This window comes from Mustela erminea, chromosome 1 (assembly GCF_009829155.1).
Source record: "Mustela erminea isolate mMusErm1 chromosome 1, mMusErm1.Pri, whole genome shotgun sequence".
Taxonomy (NCBI): domain Eukaryota; kingdom Metazoa; phylum Chordata; class Mammalia; order Carnivora; family Mustelidae; genus Mustela; species Mustela erminea.
In genome coordinates, this window is record NC_045614.1 from 160,486,895 (window position 1) to 160,508,711 (window position 21,817).

The 21,817-nt window shown below is 38.2% G+C and overlaps 1 protein-coding gene across 6 annotated transcripts in view; it reads left to right on the forward strand.

The window, feature by feature from the left end:
- The window catches only part of CFAP44 (cilia and flagella associated protein 44), a 157,066-nt gene that overhangs the window by 25,724 nt on the left and 109,525 nt on the right, over positions 1-21,817 (forward strand). For all 6 annotated transcript variants that reach the window (XR_004286991.1, XR_004287006.1, XM_032348695.1 and 3 more), the window contains 7 exons: positions 903-1,067; positions 10,969-11,124; positions 11,518-11,565; positions 12,319-12,418; positions 12,964-13,058; positions 16,137-16,346; positions 16,977-17,087. Coding sequence is in view for 4 of the 6 variants with exons in the window: in XM_032348695.1 (XP_032204586.1) it covers positions 903-1,067; positions 10,969-11,124; positions 11,518-11,565; positions 12,319-12,418; positions 12,964-13,058; positions 16,137-16,346; positions 16,977-17,087 (885 nt within the window). In the remaining 2 variants the exon portion in view is untranslated. The remainder of the gene's footprint in view (positions 1-902; positions 1,068-10,968; positions 11,125-11,517; positions 11,566-12,318; positions 12,419-12,963; positions 13,059-16,136; positions 16,347-16,976; positions 17,088-21,817) is intronic.

A 21,817-nucleotide genomic window follows, 5' to 3' on the forward strand; every position in this document is an offset into this window, starting at 1 on the left:
ATTACAGAACGGAGTGGGGTGGGGGGATAGGGTAACTGGGTGATGGGTATTAAGGAGGACATGTGTGATGAACACTGGGTATTACATGCAGCTAATGAATTGTTGAACACTACATCAAAAACTAATGATGTATTATATGCTGGCTAATTGAACATAATAAAAAAAATAGAAGGGAGTTGGGGGAAATTGGAGGGGGAAATGAACCATGAGAGACTATGGACTCTGAAAAACAATCTGAGGGTTTTGGAGGGGTGGGGGGTGGGAAGTTGGGTGAGCCTGGTGGTGGATATTATGGAGGACACATATTGCATGGAGCACTGGGTGTGGTGCATAATCAATGAATTCTGGCACACTGAAAAGAAATTAAAAAAATAAAAAACAAAACAGAAGAAAAAAAATAGAATCTTGTCTATCAAGAGTTTAAACACATCTCTCATTTTTGACCCAATAATTCTACTCCTGGATTATGCCCTTAAGAGATGTACAAAGAAAGCTATTATAGATATATTTGAGAAATTACTAGCAATGCACAACCTAATTACAATGATGTAAAACTACCCATAATGGAAGGAAGAAGTACATCCAAATGTGATTAGTTGTTGTTTCCAAAGTGGTGAATTTTCATATTTATAGTTTCCTATTTTTCTATACTCTTTTTTTAACTTTCATAATCAAGAGGGATAAGCTATAAAAATAATTCTCACCTGCCTTTTGAGAGCTAAATATCCATGTATGTATGTTTTTTTAAAAAATTATTTATTTATTTATTTTTCAGCATAACAGTATTCATTGTTTTTGTACCACACCCAGTGCTTCATGCAATCCGTGCCCTCTCTAATACCCACCACCTGGCTGTATGTATGTTTTTAATGCACATTCCTTCCTTTCCACATACCTGCCAGGTGCTCTCAGGATCAGAGTGGGGCAACATGCTGTTGTGGGAAGGCGGCCTCATCAAGGTTGAGCTCTGTCGAGCTGCAAGGAAGTCTTGTCATCAGGGTCCCATTAACCAGATAATGCTGGATGAGGGCGAAGTTATCACCATTGGGGCAGATGGATGTATTAGGGTAAGTTTTCTTGACATTAGGTCAGTAGCACCCACATCAAAGCCTTCCAGATCAGCCTGTTTGATCAGATTCTTCTTTCTCACAAAGGTCACTTGATGAAAAAGATCAGTGGTCATTGATTCCCAGGGCCAATGTATTTTAGATAATGTTTTCCTTGTGGTAAATATATAAATTCTAGTCAAAGTTAATTTACAGCATCTTTGGCGTGCATTTTATGAGGGTATCTTTTGTTATTTTGATTCTGTCGTTGACATAGTAGTTTCAGAAAATGAAAACCTATTTTAGCAGAACATAGTGGATACTGATGTCCTTTCAAAACACACATTATGAATGGGCCATTTTCTAGGGACAAAAATACCAAACACTTCTTATTTTTGACTGAGGTTACCAATTAGAAATACACTGCAAAGTGAGCTGATGAGGTTTGCCTATGGCAGCTCCCCTCTCCTTGCTCCTTATACTGGTGAACTCACTTGTCCTCACCTGTAGACACTATCCTGTCTATAGTGTGGGGTAGGCTGGAACAGGGCTCCAGCATCTAAGTGCTCCTGATTGTTGTCCTACCTCTTCTCCCACCCACTCATGTGTATGTACCCAGTTGTTGCTGGCAAAGCCGGAGGCTGCTGATTTGCCTTGTGGCCCTCTTGGTGCATATCCCTACTGGTGCCTTTCATAAGAGAGTGGTAGTATTCTCAGGGTGTTCTTTATGAAGCATTATTAAGAGAAGTAAGACTATATTTTTGAAAATAGTCTGGTTATCCTATGATACCTATTGTGCTTATTATGTTTAATACACTGTTTAATACACTGTTTAAGCCTATCGCACTCTTATCTTCTTGCCATTGGTTCTTTTTTTTTTTTAATTTTTATTTATTTATTTGACAGAGAGAGATCACAAGTAGGCAGAGAGGCAGGCAGAGAGAGAGAGGAGGAAGCAGGCTCCCTGCTGAGCAGAGAGCCCGATGCGGGACTTGATCCCAGGACCCTGAGATCATGACCTGAGCCGAAGGCAGCGGCTTAACCCACTGAGCCACCCAGGCGCCCTTGCCATTGGTTTTTGAACCCTAGTATACATTTTTACATTTACCATATTAAATTTAATTTTGTTAGATTTTACTCATTGTTCTGGGAAATTATGTCCTTTTGTTTGTCATATAGTATATTCACTATGCTTCTGAGATATATGTTACCCCCAAATGTCAAAATACCAACTGGAAGGAAAGCTCAAGAGAAAAGAAGTCAAATAATTCACAGAGGGTCCCTTCATGAATACCACCAATTTCTAAACTGGCTTCTTTTAAAAATTTCACCCTAATTTCTTTAGTCTTTTACACAGTAAATCTCTACATCTAATCCTTTAGGAAAAACCTACCCCATTCCCAGGAGTTAGTTCTAACCTAGGACTTGGGCCTCTCCCCAACAAGGCTAGCCTAGGAGACAACACCAAATCTCTTTGAAAAATTCTTTCCCAAAGGCTGAGTTATTGAGTCTAGGTTAAAAGGGTGGGGTGTGTCAATAGATTCATCCAGGGTAGCTTTGGTACTTCACAGAGAAGTCTTTCTCAATCTATCTGTCCTGAGGTGAATCTGTGTTCCTTCGTGCTTTGCATAGCATTCTGTTCTCCTGTCCCAGGACAATAATCTTTACCTGAATGGTATAGTCTAAATCAATAATGAGAGCCATTTTCTGTGAAGACATCATCTACATCCATTTCCTCCTCTTATAATGAAGATTGTGCTTGAATCATTAAGAAGGCCTATTTCCCCTTTCCAGGGGATCATTGGTAAAATCAAAACCTGGCTCATTATTGTGTTTCGCTGAATAATGGAACCATTTACTCCTTAGGGCCACTTTATATCCAGAAAAACCTGACAAATACCTTGACATAAAGTTTACATTGGGCAAATTAGAGTTCTTATTTAGGCTGTATTTTCTCACTAATCTCCATATATACAGAGGAAACTATTACAATTTATTATTTTTCAGTTGGAAGCAATATCTCAGGGATCACGTTTTGGCTAGTGTTCCCATTACACCTACTTGCTAATTTGCATGAAGAAGAAGAAATGACTTTTGGAAAAACAAAATCAGGATCTTTTCTTTCTTTTTTCTTAATTTTTTAAATTTTTAATTCAATTCAATCAACATATAATGTATTATTAATTTCAGAGGTAGAGAACAGTGATTCACAAGTTTATACCCAGTGTTCAATACATCACATCAATATCCATTACCCAGCTCCCCCATCCTCTGACCCCCTCCCCTCTAGCAACCCTAAAGTTGTTTCCTATAATTAAGAGTCTCTTATGGCTTATCTCTCTCTCTGATTTTGTCTTGTTTTATTTTTTTACTTCTTTTCCCCTATAATCCTCTGTTTTGTTTCTTAAATTCCACATATGAGTGAGATCATATGATAATTGTCTTTCTCTGATTTCGCTTAGCATAGTACCCTCTAGTTCCAACCACATTGTTGTAAATGGCAAGATCTCATTTTTTGATGGCTGAGTAGTATTCTATTTTGTGTGTGTGTGTGTGTGTGTGTGTGTGTGTGTGTGTGTGTGGTATGTGTGTATACACCATATCTTCTTTATCCATTCATCTGTCAATGGACATCTGGGCTCCTTCCATACTTTGAATGTTGATGTGGACATTGTAGACATTGATGCTATAAACATTGGGGTGCAGATGCCCCTTTGGATCACTGCGTTTGTATTTTGGGGGCAAATACCCTGTAGGGCAATTGCTGGGTTGTAGGGTAGCTCTATTTTCAACTTTTTGAGGAACTTCCATGCTGTTTTCGAGAGTGGCTGCACTAGCTTGCCTTCCTACCAACACTTTAAGAGGGTTCCCCTTTCTCAGCATCTTTGCCAATGTCTGTTGTTTTCTGACTTGTTAATTTTAGCCATTCTGACTGGTGTGAGGTGGTATCTCATTATGGAAATACCCTAGTGCTGAGTGGTGTTGAGCATTTTCTCATGTGTCTATTGGCCATTTGTAGGTATTTGGAGAAATGTCTGTTCATGCCTTCTGTGCATTTCTTGATTCGATTTGTTCTTTGGGTGTTGAGTTCGATAAGTTCCTTATAAATCTTGGATACTAGCCCTTTATCTGATAAGGCATTTGTAAATATATTTTCCCATTTTGTCAGTTGTCTTTTGGTTTTGTTGACTGTTTCCTTTGCTGTGCAAAAGCTTTTGGTCTTGATGAAGTCTCAATAGTTCATTTATGCCTTTGTTTTCCTTGCCTTTGGTGATGTTTCTAGCAAGAAGTTGTCATGGCCAAGGTCAAAGAGGTTGCTCCCTGTGTTATCCCCAGAGATTCTGAAGGATTTCTATCTCACATTTAGGTCTTTCATCCATTTTGAGTCTGTTTTTGTGTATGGTGTAAGGAAACGATCCAGTTTCATTCTTCTGCATGTGGCTGTCTAATTTTCTCAACACCATTTGTTGAAAAGATTGTTTTTTTCCCACTGGATGTTCTTTCCTGCTTTATGGAAGATTAGTTGGCTGTAGAGTTGAGGGTTCATTTCTGGGTTCTCTAGTCTGTTCCACTGATTTATGTGTCTGTTTTTGTGCCAGTACCATACTGTTTTAATTATTACAGCTTTGTGATAGAGTTTTAAGTCTGGAATTGTGATACCACTGGCTTTGGTTTTTTCTTTTTTCAACTTTCCTTTGGCTATTTGGGGTCTTTTCTGGTTTCATACAAAGCTCAGGATTATTTGTCCTACTGCTGTGAAAAATGTTGATGGTATTTTGATAAGAATTGCACTGAATGTAGATTGCTCTAGGTAGCATAGACATTTGACAGTATTTGTTCTTCCAATCCATGAGCCTGGAATGTTTTTCCATTTCTTTGTGTTTTCTTCAGTTTTTTTCACAAGTGTTCTATAGTTTTTTGAGTACAGATTCTTTGTCTCTTTGGTTAGGTTTATTGATAGGTATCTTATGGTTTTTGGTGCAATTGTAAATGGAATTGACTCCTTACTTTCTCTTTCTTCTGTCTCATTGTTAGTGTATAGAAATGCAACTGCTTTCTGTACATTGATTATATCCTGCCACTTTGCTGAATTTGTGTATGAGTTCTAGCAATTTTGAGGTGGAGTCTTTTGGGTTTTCTACATAGAATATCATGTCATCTGCAAAGAATGAAAATTTGACAACTTCTTTGCCCATTGTGTGGCTTTTTATTACTTTTTATTGTCTGATTGCTGAGATTTGGACTTCTAGTACTGTTTTTAACAGCAGTAGTGATAGTGGACATCTCTGCCATGTTCCTGACCTTAGGGGAAAAGCTCTAAGTTTTTCCCCATTGTGAATGATATTTGCTATAGGCTTTTTATATATAGCATTTATGATATTGAAGTATGTTCCCTCTATGACACACTGAAGAGTTTTAAGAAAAGATACTGCAGGGACACCTGGGTGGCTTAGTCAGTTAAGCATCTGCTTTTCGGTCAGGTCATGATCTCAGGGTCTTGGGATCAATGCCTGCATTGGGCTCCTTGCTTAGCATGGAGACTGCTCTCCCTCTACCCCTCTTCTGCTTGTGCTCTGACAAATAAATAAAACCTTTAAAAGGAAAAAGAAAGTGTACTTTGTCAAAATGCTTCTTCTGCATCTACTGAGGGCATCATATGGTTCTTGTTCTTCTCTTATCAATGTCATATATCACATTGATTGCTTTATGGATATTGAACCACCCTTGCAGCCCAGGTATAAATCCCACTTGGTTGTGGTGAATAATCCTTTTAATGTACTGCTGGATTCTATTAGCTAGTATTTTGGTGAGAATTTTGACATCCATCTTCATCAGGGATAGTGGTCTGTAATTCTCTTTTGGTGGGGTCTTTATCTGGTTTTGTGATTAAGGTAATGGTGGCCTCATCAAATGAGTTTGGAAGTTTTCCTTCTCTCTCTTTCTTTTTTCCTTCCTTCCTTTTTTTCTTCCTTTTTCAAATAGCTTCAGAAAAATAGATATTAATTCTTCTTTAAATATTTGATAAAATTCCCCTGGGAAGCCATCTGACCCTGGGCTCTTGTTTGTTGGGAGATTTTTGATTACTGCTTCAATTTCCTTTCTGGTTGTGGGTCTGTTCAGGTTTTCTATTTCTTCCTGTTTCGGTTTTGATAGTTTTATGTCTCTAGGAATATATCCATTTCTTCCAGATTGCCTAATTTGTTGGCATATGATTGCTCATAATATGTTCTTATAATTGTTTGTATTTCTTCAGTGTTGGTCATGATCTTTCCTTTTTCATTCATGATTTTATTTATTTTGGTACTTTCCTTTTAATTTTTGGTAGGTCTCACCAGGGGTTTATAAGTTTTATTAATTCTTTCCGAGAACCAGCTCTTAGTTTTGTTGATCTGTTCTGTTGTTCTTTTGGTTTATATTTAATTGATTTCTGCTCTAATCTTTATTAATTCTCTTCTGCTGGGTTTAGGCTTTATCTGCTGTTCTTCTTCTAGCTCCTTTATATGTAAGGTTAGGTTTTATATTTGAGAACTTAATTCTTGAGAAAGGTTTATTTTGCTATATGCTGCCCTCTAAGGACTGCCTTTGCTGCATCCTAATGGTTTTGAAGAGTTGTATTTTCATTTTCATTTGTTTCCATGAATTTTTAAAATTCTTTTTCTTTTAGGTTTTTATTTTATTTGAGATGAAGAGAGAGAAATATCAAGAGAGAGAAAGAGGGAGAGAGATACTGAGAGAGAGAGATACTGAGAGAGAGAAGTAGTGAGAGAGAGAGAGAGAGAAGTAGTGATACTGAGAGAGAGAGAAAGATACCGAGAGAGAGAAGTAGTGAGAGAGAGAAGTAGTGGGAGAAGAGTGAGAAACAGGTTCCCTGCTGAGCAGGGTACCCAATGTGGGGCTTGATTCCAGGATCCTGGGACCATGACCTGAGCTGAAGGGAGATGCCTAACTGACTGAGCCACCCAGGTGCCCCTAAATTCTTCTTTCATTTCCTGGTTGACCCATTCATTTTTTAGTAGGATGCTCTTTAGCATCTATGTATATGAGGGTTTTTTTTTTTTTTTTTGAAAATTTCCTCTTATGATTGAGTTCCAGTTTAAATGCATGTGGTCCACAAATACGCAGGGAATGATCCCAATCTTTTGGTACTAGTTGAGAACTGATTTATGACCCAGTATGTGATCTGTTCTGGAGAATGTTCCATGTGTACTTGAGAAGAAGGTGTATTCTCTTGCTTTAGGATGGAATGCTCTGAATATACCTGTGAAGTCCATCTAGTCCAGTGTGTCATTTAAAGCCCTTGTTTTCTTATTGATCTTCCACTTAGATGATTTGTCCATTGCAGTGAGTGGGGTGTAACATCCCCTACTATTATTGTATTATTATTGATGTGTTTCTTTGATTTTGTTAGTAATTTGCTTATATCATTGGCTGTACCCATGTTAAGGACATAAATATTTACAATTGTTAAATATTCTTGCTGGATAGACCCTTTAATTATGATATAATATCTCTTTTTACAGTCTTTGATTTAAAATCTAATTTATCTGATATAAGGATTGCCATACCAGGTTTCTTTTGATGCCCATTAGCATGAAAAATGGTTTTCTGCCCCTTCACTTTAAGTCTGGAGGTGTTCTTGGGTCTAAAGTGAGTCTTCAGGATGGCTTATCAATGGGGCTTGCTTTTTAATCCAATCTGTGTCTTTTGACTGGGTGGCAATTGGTGCATTTACATTCAGAGCTATTGAAAGATACGATTTTAGTGCTATTGTATTACCTGTTAAGTCACTGTTTCTGTATGTTGTCTCTGTTCCTTTCTGAACTGTATTACTTTTTGGCTCTCTCTTCACTTAATGGATCACTTTTAATATTTCTTTTTTTTTTTAATTTAAGGTTTTTATTTATTTGACAGACAGAGATCACAAGTAGGCAGAGAGGCAGGCAGAGAGAGAGAGAGAGAGAGGGGGAAGCAGGCTCCCTGCTGAGCAGTGAGTCCAATGTGGGGCTCAATCCCAGGACCCTGGGATCATGACCTGAGCCGAAGGCAGAGGCTTTAACCCATTGAGCCACCCAGGTGCCCCAACTTTTAACATTTCTTGAAGGGCTGGTTTAGCGATCACAAATTCTTTTAGTTTTTGTTTGTCCTAGAAGATTTTTATCTCTCCTATTTTGAATGACATCCTAGCTGGATAAAATATTCTTAGCTGCATATTTTTCTCATTTAGCACCCTGAATATATCATGCCAGTCCTTTCTGGCCTGCCAGGGCTCTATGGATAGGTCTGCTGCCAGTCCAATATTTCTACCCTTGTAGGTTATGGATCTCTTGTCTCAAGCTGCTTTTAGAATTTTCTTTTTATTTCTGAGATTTGCAAGTTTTACTATTATATGTTGAGATGTTGACCTATTTTTTTTTAAAGATTTTATTTTTTGTTTGACAGAGAGACAGCAAGAGAGGGAATACAAGCAGGGGGAATGGGAAAGGGAGAAGGAGGCCTCCCACTGAGCAGGGAACCTAGTGCAGGGCTTGATTCCAGGACCCTGGGATGATGACTCGAGTTGAGGGCAGATGCTTAATGTCTGAGCCACCCAGGCACCCCAGTGCTATTTTTATTGGATTTTTTTTTTTTTTTTTTTTTTTGAGCAGGGGTCTTTGAGCCTCCTGGACTTGAACACCTGGTTCCTTCCCCAGATTAGGGAAGTTCTCCATTATAATTTGATCCAATATACCTTCTGCTTCTCTCTTTCCTCTTCTTCTGGGAGCCCAACTATTTTAATATTGTTTCACTTTATGTTATCGCTTGTCTCTCAAATTCTTCCCTCATGATCCAGTAGCTGTTGATCTTTTTCTTAGCTTCTTTATTCTCCATCATTTTGATATTCTATGTCACTAAGTCTCTCTTCTGCCTCATTTTTCCTCATAGTTAGAGCCTCCATTTTTGATTAAATCTCATTAATAGCCTTTTTTATTTAAACTTGATTAGATTTTAGTTCTTTTATTTCACCAGAAAGGGATTCTCTAGTGTCTTCTATGCCCTTTTTTTTTCAGGCCCAGCCAGTATCTTTATAATAATTATTCTGAACTCTAGTTCCAACATCTTACTAATGTCCATATTAATTAGGTCCCTGGCAGTCAGTAGTGCCTCTTGCTCTCTTTTTTGAGGTGAGTTTTTCCCTCTTGTCATTTTGTCCATAGAAGAATAGATGAACAAGAGAACAAAATACTTAAAGGGCAAGAGTGACCCTAGAGAAATGCACACTTAACAAATCAGAAGAGACCTGAACTGGGAAGTGGGGGGGTGTTGGTCAGGGTGGGGGTGGAGAGAGAATATGATCAGGCTGGTGAATAGAACAGAGCCATACACCAGAATTTGGGTATGTTTTGGTATATTAGAAGAACCTAGATTTCAAAATTGTAAAGAAAGAAAATATATATAATACATTGAAAGGTTGGAATGTAACTGTAAAGATGAAAATTAAAAATGGCTAACAAAAAGAAAAAAGATTAAAAAAAGAAGAAAAAATAATATGATCAGACAGGTGAAGAGAATAGAACTATACACTAGATTCAGGGTGTATTTTAGTTGGTTAGAAGAAACTGCATCCCAAAATGTAAAGAAAGATAAAATTTTATGTATACAAAAATAAAATTAAATACAATGAAAAGATAGAATGTTACTATAAAAATGAAAATTAAAAAGATTTTTAAAAAAGAGTTGATAAAATAAGAAATTGGTTGAAAGGGGAAAGAGAAAAAAATTAAAAGACTAAAGAATCATGGGCAAAAACCCCATGAATTCTATAGACTATTTTCCCCTAGCACTGGAATTTTGCAGTTCCTTACAATCAGTGAACTTGTTCTTAACTGGATGTTTTTGCTGATCTTCTGGGGAAAGAGCCCGTTTTGCTGATTTTCAGGTATCTTTGCCCCAGGCTCAATTTCACTGCCTGTGGCAAGGGGCCAGGCTAAGTAAACATCTCCTGAGGATTGCTCTATGTGGCTTTTGTTCCTGAAGACTTTCCACACAACTTTAGAGGATGAGAATGAACATGGTGGCCTCCCAATCTCCAGTCCCAGAGCCTAGAGCTTGGGGCCCCACTCCTCAGTGAGCCCTCAGAGAAAAGCAGTCCATCACTCCCATCTCCTTGGTCTCCATCCACACTCTGTGCTCACTTAGCCTGTGATCGAGCCTTCCAACCTCAGGTGTGCAACCTGAGTCTCTAAACCCTGCAACCTCTCTGGCACATCCCCCATGCCACTCTTCCTTGGGGAGGAAGAGGAGTCTCCCCGGTTCTGCCACTTGTTGGGCTCCTACTCAGAGAGCAGTGGAATGACTGTGCCACAGTTCATGGTTTATGGCAACCCTGAGCTGAGAGCCCTCTCCTGGGCTCACTGATAGGAGCTGGCTTCCTCACTCCAATTCCTAGGAGCTCTGCAGCCTTCATGCACCACAGGTCTTCCTGCGACCTTGGGGATTCTGAGACCATACTGTCCCAGCTAAGATTCTGCCTGTTTTACCACCTGATCACCTTTCAGGCAGAACAACCCTCACAGGAGCAGACTTCTAAAAGTTCTGATTTTGTGCTGTGCTGCTATATCACTTTCTGGTAGCTGGCTTACGGAAATTTTTCCCCTAACCCCATGGCCTATCCTCCCATATATCGCCTTGGTTTCACTTCTCTGCACCTTCTTCCTTGCGGGAAATGGTCACTGTTCTATTTGTAGAGTTGCAGCTATTCTTTTTTTATATCTCCAGTTGAGTTCACAGATGTTCAGAGTGATTTGATAGCTACCTAGCTGAATTCCTGGGACCAGATGAAACTAAGGTCTCCTACTTCTCTGCCATCAATCAGGGCCCCTTCTTATAGAAAATATAAATTCAGAAACTGCTCATTGATTAAAGTATTTTCTTATTTTATAAGATCTGGGATTTTGAGACAGTAGACACTGCTGATTCTATTGATGATACTGGATTGTTAGAGATCGAGCCCATTAATGAACTTCAAGTAGGCAAGAATGTCAAACTCTTCTCTATGATAAAAATGAACGAGATTGGAAGTAATTTTTGGTTGGCTCAGGTAAGTTGTGTTCTTTTCTCTTGGCTCTTTAAAGTTAACTAGACAAAATCATAACATAATTTATTGTCACTGTAAGTCCATTTTACTATTAAGACTACTATTGATAAGTCAATGAAGACTACCTGAATTTTGGTATTTAGTTAATCTGTATTTTATACACAAAAAACCAATTAGCATTCTCATTATATTAAACTGACTATATATGTATTATGAAAATGTTTCCTTTATTGTGTGTTCTAAGATATATAGCAATTGCTTTTGTTAAATTTCAGTCACACTTTAAAACATATGTAAGGTTTTGATATTATTGTTTGTTCTTTAACTAGAAGAAATTTCTTTTCATTTGATAAGAGTTAAAAATGATGAACTATTATTGGTTATTTAATTTTTTAGGATGCCAATGGAGCCATATGGAAGCTTGACCTTAGTTTTTCAAATATTGTAAGTTGTCTCTTTTTTCCCCCTAATTCTTATAACAAAAGTCTGTTATTCTTCTTTAAAAAATATTTTGTCTTTCTCTATATTTGATCATTGTTCCCATCAAAAACTTGTCCAACGTGTCCTAGTCCTGAGAATTTATTCTCTCTCTGATTTTATTTAAAAAATGAACCATCTCAGCAAACTTTACTAGAAAAGTGGTAATGATAATGCCTCATGTTATCCAGTGCTTTACAGTTGTCATAAACTTATGGTATTTTCATTTATATTCTCTTCTGCATCCCTTATAGCTACCCTGATGAATGGGTGGACAGTTGCCATCACCTCATTTTACTGGTGAGGAAATGGAAAGCCTTCAACTGTAAAGCCAGTACTGTTTCTCCTAATTCCAAGTCCAGAACTCTTTCTAGCCTTTTATGCTTTTGTTTTTTAAAAAGATTTACTTATTATTTTAGAGATGGGAGGGACAAGGGGAGAGGAGAGAGAGAATCTCAAGTAGACTCCCTGCTGAGCATGGAGCCTGACGTGGGACTTGATCTCCCCACCCTGAGATCATGACCTGAGCAGAAACTAAGGGTCAGATGCTTAACTGACTGAGACACCCAGGCACCCCACCCTATTATGCTTTTAAAAATTTCTATTCAGATAAAATCACACATGTGTTATAGGGTTTTATTTATATATTTTTTAAAAACTTGACCTTAATTTGATGTTAACTTTTCTTTAAGATCTAATGGGATTTCTTTTTATTATCAGACTCAAGATCCAGACTGCCTCTTCTCCTTCCATTCTGGAGCTGTTGAAGCCTTGGCAGTCTCTCCCCTCACTTACCTCATGGCCACTACTGCCTTGGATTGTGAGTAGGAACTCCAAATGAAAATACATCTGGTCTTTTTTGTTTTGTTTTCCGCCCCAAATTTTATATGTGTTTGATGAAAAGCATTTGAGAACTTTTCCAAAAGGTAAGCCTCTTGATGCAAGTGAAGTGAGTTTTTGTGGAGGAGAGAGGAACTAAAGTACATCAGCCTTGGTTATTGTGAAAGATTAAGGATATGGTAAGTTACAAAAATGCCATTCATTTTGGTATTATCCACATTTGTGCCTTTCCTATTTTTTTTTTTCACCTTCCTCCTTCCTTGATGCGTGGTGAATCTTTGTGGGTTATGCAAAGTGAAATTAATCCATCAGTCAATCATCAGTTGTTTGCTTTATTATCCATGATTACAAATTACCTGGTTGAAGGTATTCATGTAAATTTTTGACTAAAGAAAACATATTAGATTATTAGTTTATTTATGTATGAAATTTCTTGTTATAATGCTTAACATGTTAAGTGAGCCAAGGTTATTTTAAAAGATGACATATATATGATTTGTTTCTTCTAAAACTGTCTTTCTGTAGGCTCTGTTCGAATCTATGATTTTGCTAGCAAAACTCCTTTGGCTCAGATGAAATTCAAACAGGGAGGTACTGCCCTTGCTTGGGTACCCCAACTGGTGAGTTAATAACAAACTTCTGCTGGAATGTATTGGTAAATATGGTATATCAGTGCTATTTCTTAGAAATCTATTTTATGACTCTGGATTTTGGAGAAGAATAAAACTTTTAACTTAGTTTATTCACTCATTCAGAATTTGATAAAATCATATGACCTTGCTTTTGTGATTTTTGTCCTGTTTTAATAAAAATCTATTTTTATGCCACATGCAAGTTAGTAATCATTTCATGTTATAAAATAATTACTCAACAGAATTTTGTGTATCTATCATCTAGCTGACTGTGATTTCATTTCTTCTGTTTATATTCCCAGCCTGCCTGCAATGTGCTGGGTCTTGGTCTAGCTTCTGGGAATATAGCAATGAACAGAAACAAAAATACTTGCACACATGAATCTTATACTTTAGTGGGAGAGAGGAGGCAGAAATGGACAATAAAGAAAAATAAGTAACATATGTGATAGTTAGATAATAAGGCCTATGGAAAAAAATTTAGGCAGATAAGGAGTTGTCCTAGTTATCTATTGCTGTGTACTGAACTATTACAAAATGTAGTGGCACAAAACAGCAATCTTTTTATTTTGCTCATATACTGTCTGGATTGGGAAATCAGACAGGTGACAACAGCAGTGGATTGTCTCTGCTTCGTTGTGTCTGAGGCCTGGAATCATGTAAAGCCTTCTTTATCATCAGTCTGGCACCTGGGCTGAAGACTGGCTAAGCTGGGCTGTCAATAGGAGTGCCTACCTAATAGCTTCTTCATGGGGCTTCTGCTTCATCACAGCGTGGTGGCCTCAGGGTAGGCACATACTTCTTAAATGGCAGCTCAGGACTCTAAGATCTAGTGTTCCAATAAACAGGCAGATGTGCTGGGCCTTTTAGAACGAGACTTGGAAGTCATATAATGTCAGTTGTACCGACTCACCTGAGTGAAGCAGTCACAAGGCCCACCCAGATTCAAGGAGGGAGGGACCTAAATGGCATCTCTTTATGGGGGATATGCCAAAGAATTTGCAGCCAAGTTTTTAAAATATCATGGGAATATTTGAGGAATGTTTTATCCTTACTGTTTTGGGTTGAAATCAAAGAGAAATTGTTCTAGGACCAAGATAAATGTGGAAATGGATCGAGTCAAGACCAGATAGTAGAACTCAGGCCTGGGATTAGAGGCAGAACAATGAAAAGGTTAGAATAAGGAGAAACACACAGAGTGTTTGTCTTACCAAACCAGGCTGACTCTTTATCCTGCTTCATTTACACTCTTACCTGAAGTATTTCAATTATAGCCATATAATTAAATCATTTATACAGATGGCTGTGCAATGTCCATAGAATGTTTCCTTTTTTAGCCTCCTATCCAAGTACTGATCATTGGATATCCTGCTAGAATTAAATGCCTCATCTTTAGACCCTTTTGCTTCTCTAGAAAACTCCGTATCTTTATGAATCAGCTCAGGTCAGACATCCTCTCTGCATAGCCCTCTGCGACCCTACCTTCATTCAGGTAGAGCTAGGCACTCCTTCCTCTGTGATTTTTTTTTTAAAGGACTATGTATATACTAATTTTATGAACCTTTACACAATGCGCTAAGATGAATTGCTTTATTGTCTCTTTCCCACCAGACTGCTCTTCATGGGTGACAATTACACTCTATATTCTACTTTGAACCTCTAGTGCCTCTAGAGTACATTTAGACACATAGCAAATATTTATTGAATGAACGACATTCAACTGGAGTTGGATGGAATACAGTTTTTTCTTATTACCAAGACTCTCATAACTGCCTGGTCTTAGTGATGATCACTCTGCTTTAAAGAATATCAGGGCTCTTGCCTTTATCCTGAATGCCTCCCAAGACAGCAGATTTAGTATTTTGGGATACTGCTAGATTTTTTTCTTTAGCCCAGACTTCTCTGAGCTGCAGGCTATGTGCTTTCCTCATTTTGAGATCTCCAGGGGACCTCAAACCCAACACGTCCAAGACTAGATTGATGATACTCTGCTGGCCTCCAAAAACAATAATAGCAACAACAAACTACACAGACACTTGGCTCCCTTCCACTGTTTCCTATCTCAGTAAATGTCTCAGTCATTCTTGACACCTCCCTCTGCCCTTCTTCCATGTATTCAGTGATCACCAAATAGGGTCATTATAACTTTCTCTAAATGATGCCCATACTCTCCATGACACCATCTTAGACCAAGTGACCACAATCACTCTCTTGGAGTAAGGCAGCCATTGCTTTAAAGGTCTTGCCAAAGGTCTCCCTACATCCTATCTAGGCCATCTCAGTTCTGTTTTGCATAAGGAAGCTAAGATGGCTTTTCCAAAATAGCAAATCTGATCATGTCACCCTCTATACACACACACATACACACAGACACACACATGCATACACATATCCAAACCCCCAACTAAAAACCTTTCAGTGGCTTTTCACTGCTCTTGGAATGAAGACTATCCTTAATGTGACATGTAAGCCACTTTGTGACCTGGGCCTTGCTTATCTCTCTCTTTAGCTTCTTTTCTGCCACATGACCTTTCCACAAGCTATATTCTCTCCCAGGCATGCTTCTCCCATCTCTCTGAACTTAATTTCTGGGCATTTTTCTGGTCTCAGCTCCACCATCTCTTCCTTGGTCTAGGTAAGCTTTCTTTGTTATATGCCCTCAGATATTGTGTCTTTCCTTTAGCATTTATTTCTGTTCATAAATTTATACTCATCTGCATGGTTAATGTCTGTCCTTCCCCTAGACCATAAATTCTGTGAAACTGGGGACAAACTGTATATGCTCACCCTTGAGTTGCTGGTGATAGATGCCTGGCACATGATAGACAAGCTACTACACCAGCATTTGCTTCTTCAGTGTTTGAATTGCCATTGTCTACCCATCTCATCAGCAGCAGTGATAAAGAACTAGAATAGATGGAGGTTACCAGAAAGTTGTATAAGGACTTACCAACGAGTTGTCAATGTTAAATTACTTGGCTAAATAAAATACAGAGTTATCTGTTACATAGTACAACTTTCTTAATCAACTAATTTCATATATGTTGCATTTAATTTTTATCCAAGGTAAGCTACACCGGAGCACAGATTATTGCAGGATTCGAAGATGGGGTGGTTCGAATTCTTGAACTTTATGATCCAAAAGGACTCACAATTTTTGCAGGACGGAAGAAAATTTCTGATGCAGATATTATTTTGAAACAGGTTTTCAAACCCCATACCGCTCGTGTTACTGCCTTAGCTTATGAACGTGATGGAGAAATTCTAGCTACAGGGGTAAATGGTAGATTTCTTTTTGTTTCCTATTGAGCTTTCATGGTTAAATTTATTTTATTTGTCTTTCTACTTGATGATAACTTATTTGCTGATGTACATTTTAGAGAAAAACCCATAGTTTGTTTCTTTATGTTCATATTCTTTTAGTATAGTCTGTGCATGACATCTCAAAATTTTCTTATAAATTGAGTTCTAATGCTTATTTTAAATGAATAGAAGTTTTCAACTGAGAGTTATGATCCTGTGTTATGTATAACCAATATTTTATCACATAGGTATGTTCTTAAACAGAATTGCCATAAGTGATGAGAATAAACTTGTACATTTTTAATGCATTAGTAAGTGAGCATATGCTTTGTGGAATTTTTTGAGTTAACCTATGTATAGGTAAGGTATAGTGATCATTCTTTCAGAAACACATCCTGGAACACTTGGTTTGTCAAATGTTCTCATGGGGGAAATGAAGCAAATATTTGAAATAAGAATTTTCCCAGAATAATCTGGGAAATATGATTATTGTGGGTATAGTTACATAGAGGATATACTAGAGCTAGTAAGTGCTACTCTGTACTCTATGGAATACATTTTTTAAAAAACCCCATATTTCTTGGGTATTTCTCTTTTTCTTAGAGTAAAGATCAAACCGTCTTCTTCTTTGAGGTAGAAAAGGATTATAAGCCAATAGGGTATATTACTACTCCTGGACCTGTTCGCCAGTTAGTATGGTCTTCGAACTCCCATGTAAGTAATTAGTATTTGTCTTCATGTTTAAATCTCAATTACAGCATAATGAAGTGATCTGGAAGATAGAGAACAACAGGTGGAATTATTAGCCACATTCCTGGGTCCTTCAGTGAGGGGCCAGGGATGCTCTTAGCTTGGCTAGTAGAACATTACTGAGGAGACCCACATCATACTCATTACCTCTTCTCTCTTCCATTCTCTAAATTGTTGGTCATGATTCCCCACCCAAAACTTTGGGTTCTATCAAGCTTTGCTTTAACACTGGTGACTTTATTGAGATGCACAGGTCAGAATGTGTTGACTTGGGTCTATCAGTCCTTTTGACATTCAAAAGTTCAGTTCCAAGGTCTGAATGTCCTTGCCCTCATCTTTCTCTCTTTGCTTCTGCTCCGTTCCACCTCTATTTTCTCTTTGAATCTTCCACGGACTCTTTTCCTAACAACAGTTGGTGATTCAGGATTGGTTACTGATCTTATTTAATGCTTCTCATTTCCCTAAGTTTGAGCATTAGATAATTTCATCATCTAAATGTTGATTTAATTTCTAAACCAGGTGCTCTCCTGGGTTCTAGGATAATAATACCGATTGAACTGTATGGAGGTGTCAGAATTATTGAAGTAACATCTGTTTTTTTTTTTTTAAGATTTTATTTATTTATTTGACAGAGAGAGATCACAAGTAGGCAGAGGCAGGCAGAGAGAGAGGAGGAAGCAGGCTCCCTGCTGAGCAGAGAGCCCGATGCGGGGACTCGATCCCAGGACCCTGAGATCATGACCTGAGCTGAAGGCAGTGGCTCAACCCACTGAGCCACCCAGGCGCCCCTGAAGTAACATCTGTTAATCTACCTTGAACTTGTCTAAAGAAAAGGGCTACAACAGTATAGTATCTAGAAAAAGCTTTTTAAAAAAATATTCATTGTTTTCCTCTTTGCTAGGCACTGACGATGGAGTCAATAAGCAGTACAAAGCAATCTCTTCGAAAGAGGGAAAAAAATGTACCTATTTTAGAAGTTAAATATCACTGAACAATACAAGGTTTCACAAGAGAAATGGTGACTAAAATATCAGTGATATAGACAATGTGTGCTATGAATATAGAGTAGGGAAATACAAAGAAGGGGATAAGTCAACATAAGTTGTTATTTTGTATTATTCTACCTGAACCTTGAGGAAATGGTGGGATATGTGTAGTTGGAGAGAAGGTGGGTGCTGGTGATTTAGGAGAAGGAAACGAAAGCTGCAAAGTGACCTGGGTTTTAAAGCATGAACACAACATGTGATATTATGTGCATCCTTTAATAATTTCTTTAGATTCAAAGTCAAAAACCCAAAACGGTTAGAAATGGTGGGTGGGAAGGAGGTGGGCATGACTACAAAGGGACATCTTGAAGATCCTAATGGTAATGAGGTAGTTTTGCATCTTGATTACTGTGAATGGTTCCATGAATCTACAGATGTGATAAAATGACATAGAATTATACACATGTTCTGTATTAATGTCAATTTCCTGGTTTTGATATTGTTGCATAAGAGGTAACCAATGGGAGAAACTGGTTGAAGGGTACATGATTCCTTCCTATACTATCTTGGTAACTTCCTGTGATTCACTAATTATTTTGAAATAAGAAGCAAAATTTTTTTTTGAAGCTAAATTTTTTTAAATAGGCATAAGAGACCAAAACCCCCAACATAATTCTAAAGTTATTTCAGGCCGTGCTGCTGATTAGTGCTTGTATTTCTTGTATTTGGGAATTACTAATGTCAAAGCAAATTACCCTCATTTCACAATGTATACATGTATCAAACCATCACATAGTACACTTTAAACTTATACAGTGTTATATTTCAGTTATGTTTCAATAAATATGGAGAAAAAAGGTAAATTACCATGTGTAACTGATACGCTGCATGCTGCAGTTATCCAGTTAGCCATAGCTGTTAGCTTCTACCAGTTCTCAACGGTCAGACCTCCTGCCTTCCTGAATGCATTAAACTTCTGTCCGCTATTTATAATTTGTGTTTCCAATAAGGGTGTACCACATGTACACACAGACTCATTCTGACTGCTGTGGTCACTACCATGATCACTCTGGGCAGCAGTGAGGTATGGGGGAAGCAGATGAGAGGTGGATGGATCTACTGGGGAGCTATGTTCCAGACACTTGACCAGTGTATGAAAGACTGCGGACAAGAGCTATGTAGGAGGTAGAATTAACAGAGTTTCTGGGGCAGAATTTTGAATTTCTGGGGATAAGGTTGAGCTGTTTGAATGAAACACACGAGCTTCTCTAAGACATGTTCTTTCGCCTGCATTATTCTGGGATCACTGTCCTCTCTGTTGCTATAACCAGAAAATCTTGAAAATCCCAGCCTTTTCTCTACCTCTAACCACCCTGCCCTTCATTGGTTACCAAACTTCTTTGATTTGCATTCCCTGCTTCCTCTTTGATATCCTAGATGAAAGCATAGTACTATGCATAAGAGTAAATAGCATTCAAATAGATGAAGTGAAAACTAATGGAACATTTGAAGGAAATGAACAAACTCTGTTCCCAGACAGTTTAGAGTCATGTAAATGCTTTAAGGCAAAGGCCCAGCAGAACGTCAGGTTCACTTTTCTATATTCCCCTTTCTCTGGGATCATGTCCCCTCAAGTCCCAATTGTTTTTGTAACTTTGAACTTCAACTTTTGTCTCTTCTCTTCAAGAATGTCTAAAGCTCTAGAACACAGCATTCTGTTTGACTTCTTGGTTTCACGCAAACTGTTGGCAACTTGTCGTTAGGAGGAAAAGTTGCAAGAATCCCTCACCTTCCCACTACCCAACATAAAATCCTGTTACCTGTGCATCCACCTGCCCTCTTCCCTTTTTTATAATAGAGATGTCCTCTCCATTCCCATTCGAGGGCAGTTCTGCCGCCTCCTTTGGATTATTCTGTTTTCCATTTTTTTCAAGATTTCATACTACTTATTTTCTCTTGTCATAAATTTAACCTCACCTGTTTATTGGGTCATTTCCATTGGTATTTAAATGTGTTTGAGTATCTTCCATGAACAAAAAATCAATTCTTCAACTTTCCATTCTCCTCTAGTTACGGCCCCATCTTTCTCCTCCTGACTTTTCCAAGAGGATTGATCATTCCTGTAGCCTCTTGACTAGTATCTAGTCTCATCATTCTACCAAGTCTGCTCCTGTAAAGAAACCAGTGATGTCCACTTAACATTTTCAGTTCTCATCTTTCTTGACCTCTTACTTCCTTTGATTCTGTTGACCCTTACATTCTCTGAATTACCATCTCCCTTTAACTTTTGTGACTTTATTCTCTCCTGGTTCCCAATTCTACATCTTGCCCTTCCTTTTCAGTCTTTCTCACCCAATTACTGAGTATTCTTTTCCTATAGCTCTGTTCTAATCTCTCTTTTCATTCTGTTCTCTTGACCTGGGTGTTACCATCCAAGTCCATAACTTCCTTGTAAGCCCAAACGTGCCACTGGATATTTGCACAAGGTATTTGCTTTGTAAAACATACTCCCTCAAGCCTTCCCCTAACTTACTGTGTAATTCTACTCCCTCTTCACCTTGAAGCTTAGATACCACCTTCTCAGGAAGCCTTGCACAGCTTCCTTTGCTCTTGTGGCACCTCTGCAACACTTGTCACAGTTATAATTTACATTTATTTATATGATTTGTTAAATGACAAGCTCTCTTGTTGGAGGTAAGCTCCATAGTGCCAGATGCTGTATTTTTCTTTTATAATTTTACCCTTAACATCCCACAAAATGCCAAATACATAGTAGACACATAATAATTATAGAATGAAATGACTGAGTGAAGAAACATTTTGAATAATGTGTCTATGGAATATCGAGATGGGGACTTTGCAGACATGGTTAAATATATGATTTGGGGAGATCAAGAGAATGGTCTGGGGGTGCCTGGGTGGCTCAGTGGGTTAAGACCTCTTCCTTTGGCTCAGGTCATGATCCAGGGTCCTGGGATCAAGCCCCACATCGGGCTCTCTGCTCAGCAGGGAGTGTGCTTCCCCCTCCCCCAACCTGCCTGTCTGCCTATTTGTGATCTCTGTCAAATAAATAAATACAATCTTAAAAAAAGAGAGAATGGTCTGGCCTAGAGAAATGAATTAATTTGGAATCTAATGGTGTGTGAGTGGTAATGAAGACTTATGTTAGTTATAAGATTTCCCAGGGAATGCTTATGGAGTGAGAGAAGAGGGAAGAGGACAAACACCTTGGGAACATCCACATTTAATGAACTGGGGCAGCTAGAGAACGATCCATCAAAGGCTGGATATGCCATCCACACACTGCAGGTTTTCCTTCTCCTTTTATTCTGAAGGATAACCTGATTTTAATATTCTGCTTTTTGGACTAACATACTTCACAGCTGCATTTTTGGCTCAGAAAATGTATTATGACATCTGTAAGGGAAACAAATCTAAATCTAATGTTAACACTTAGCTTATTAATGATTTTGTATAGTGATTAATAAGATGACTTATTATTGCAGTGAGGGATTAAGGATTTAAAAAATGGTTAGTATAGGGGTACCTGGGTCGCTCAGTCGGTTAAGTGTCTGCCTTCTGCTCAGGTCATGATCCCAGGGTCCTGGGATTGAGCCCTGCATTGGGCTTTCTGCTCAGCGGAGACCCTGCTTCTTCCTCTCCCTCTGCCTGCAGCTCCCCCTGCTTGTGGGCTCTCTCGCTCTGTCA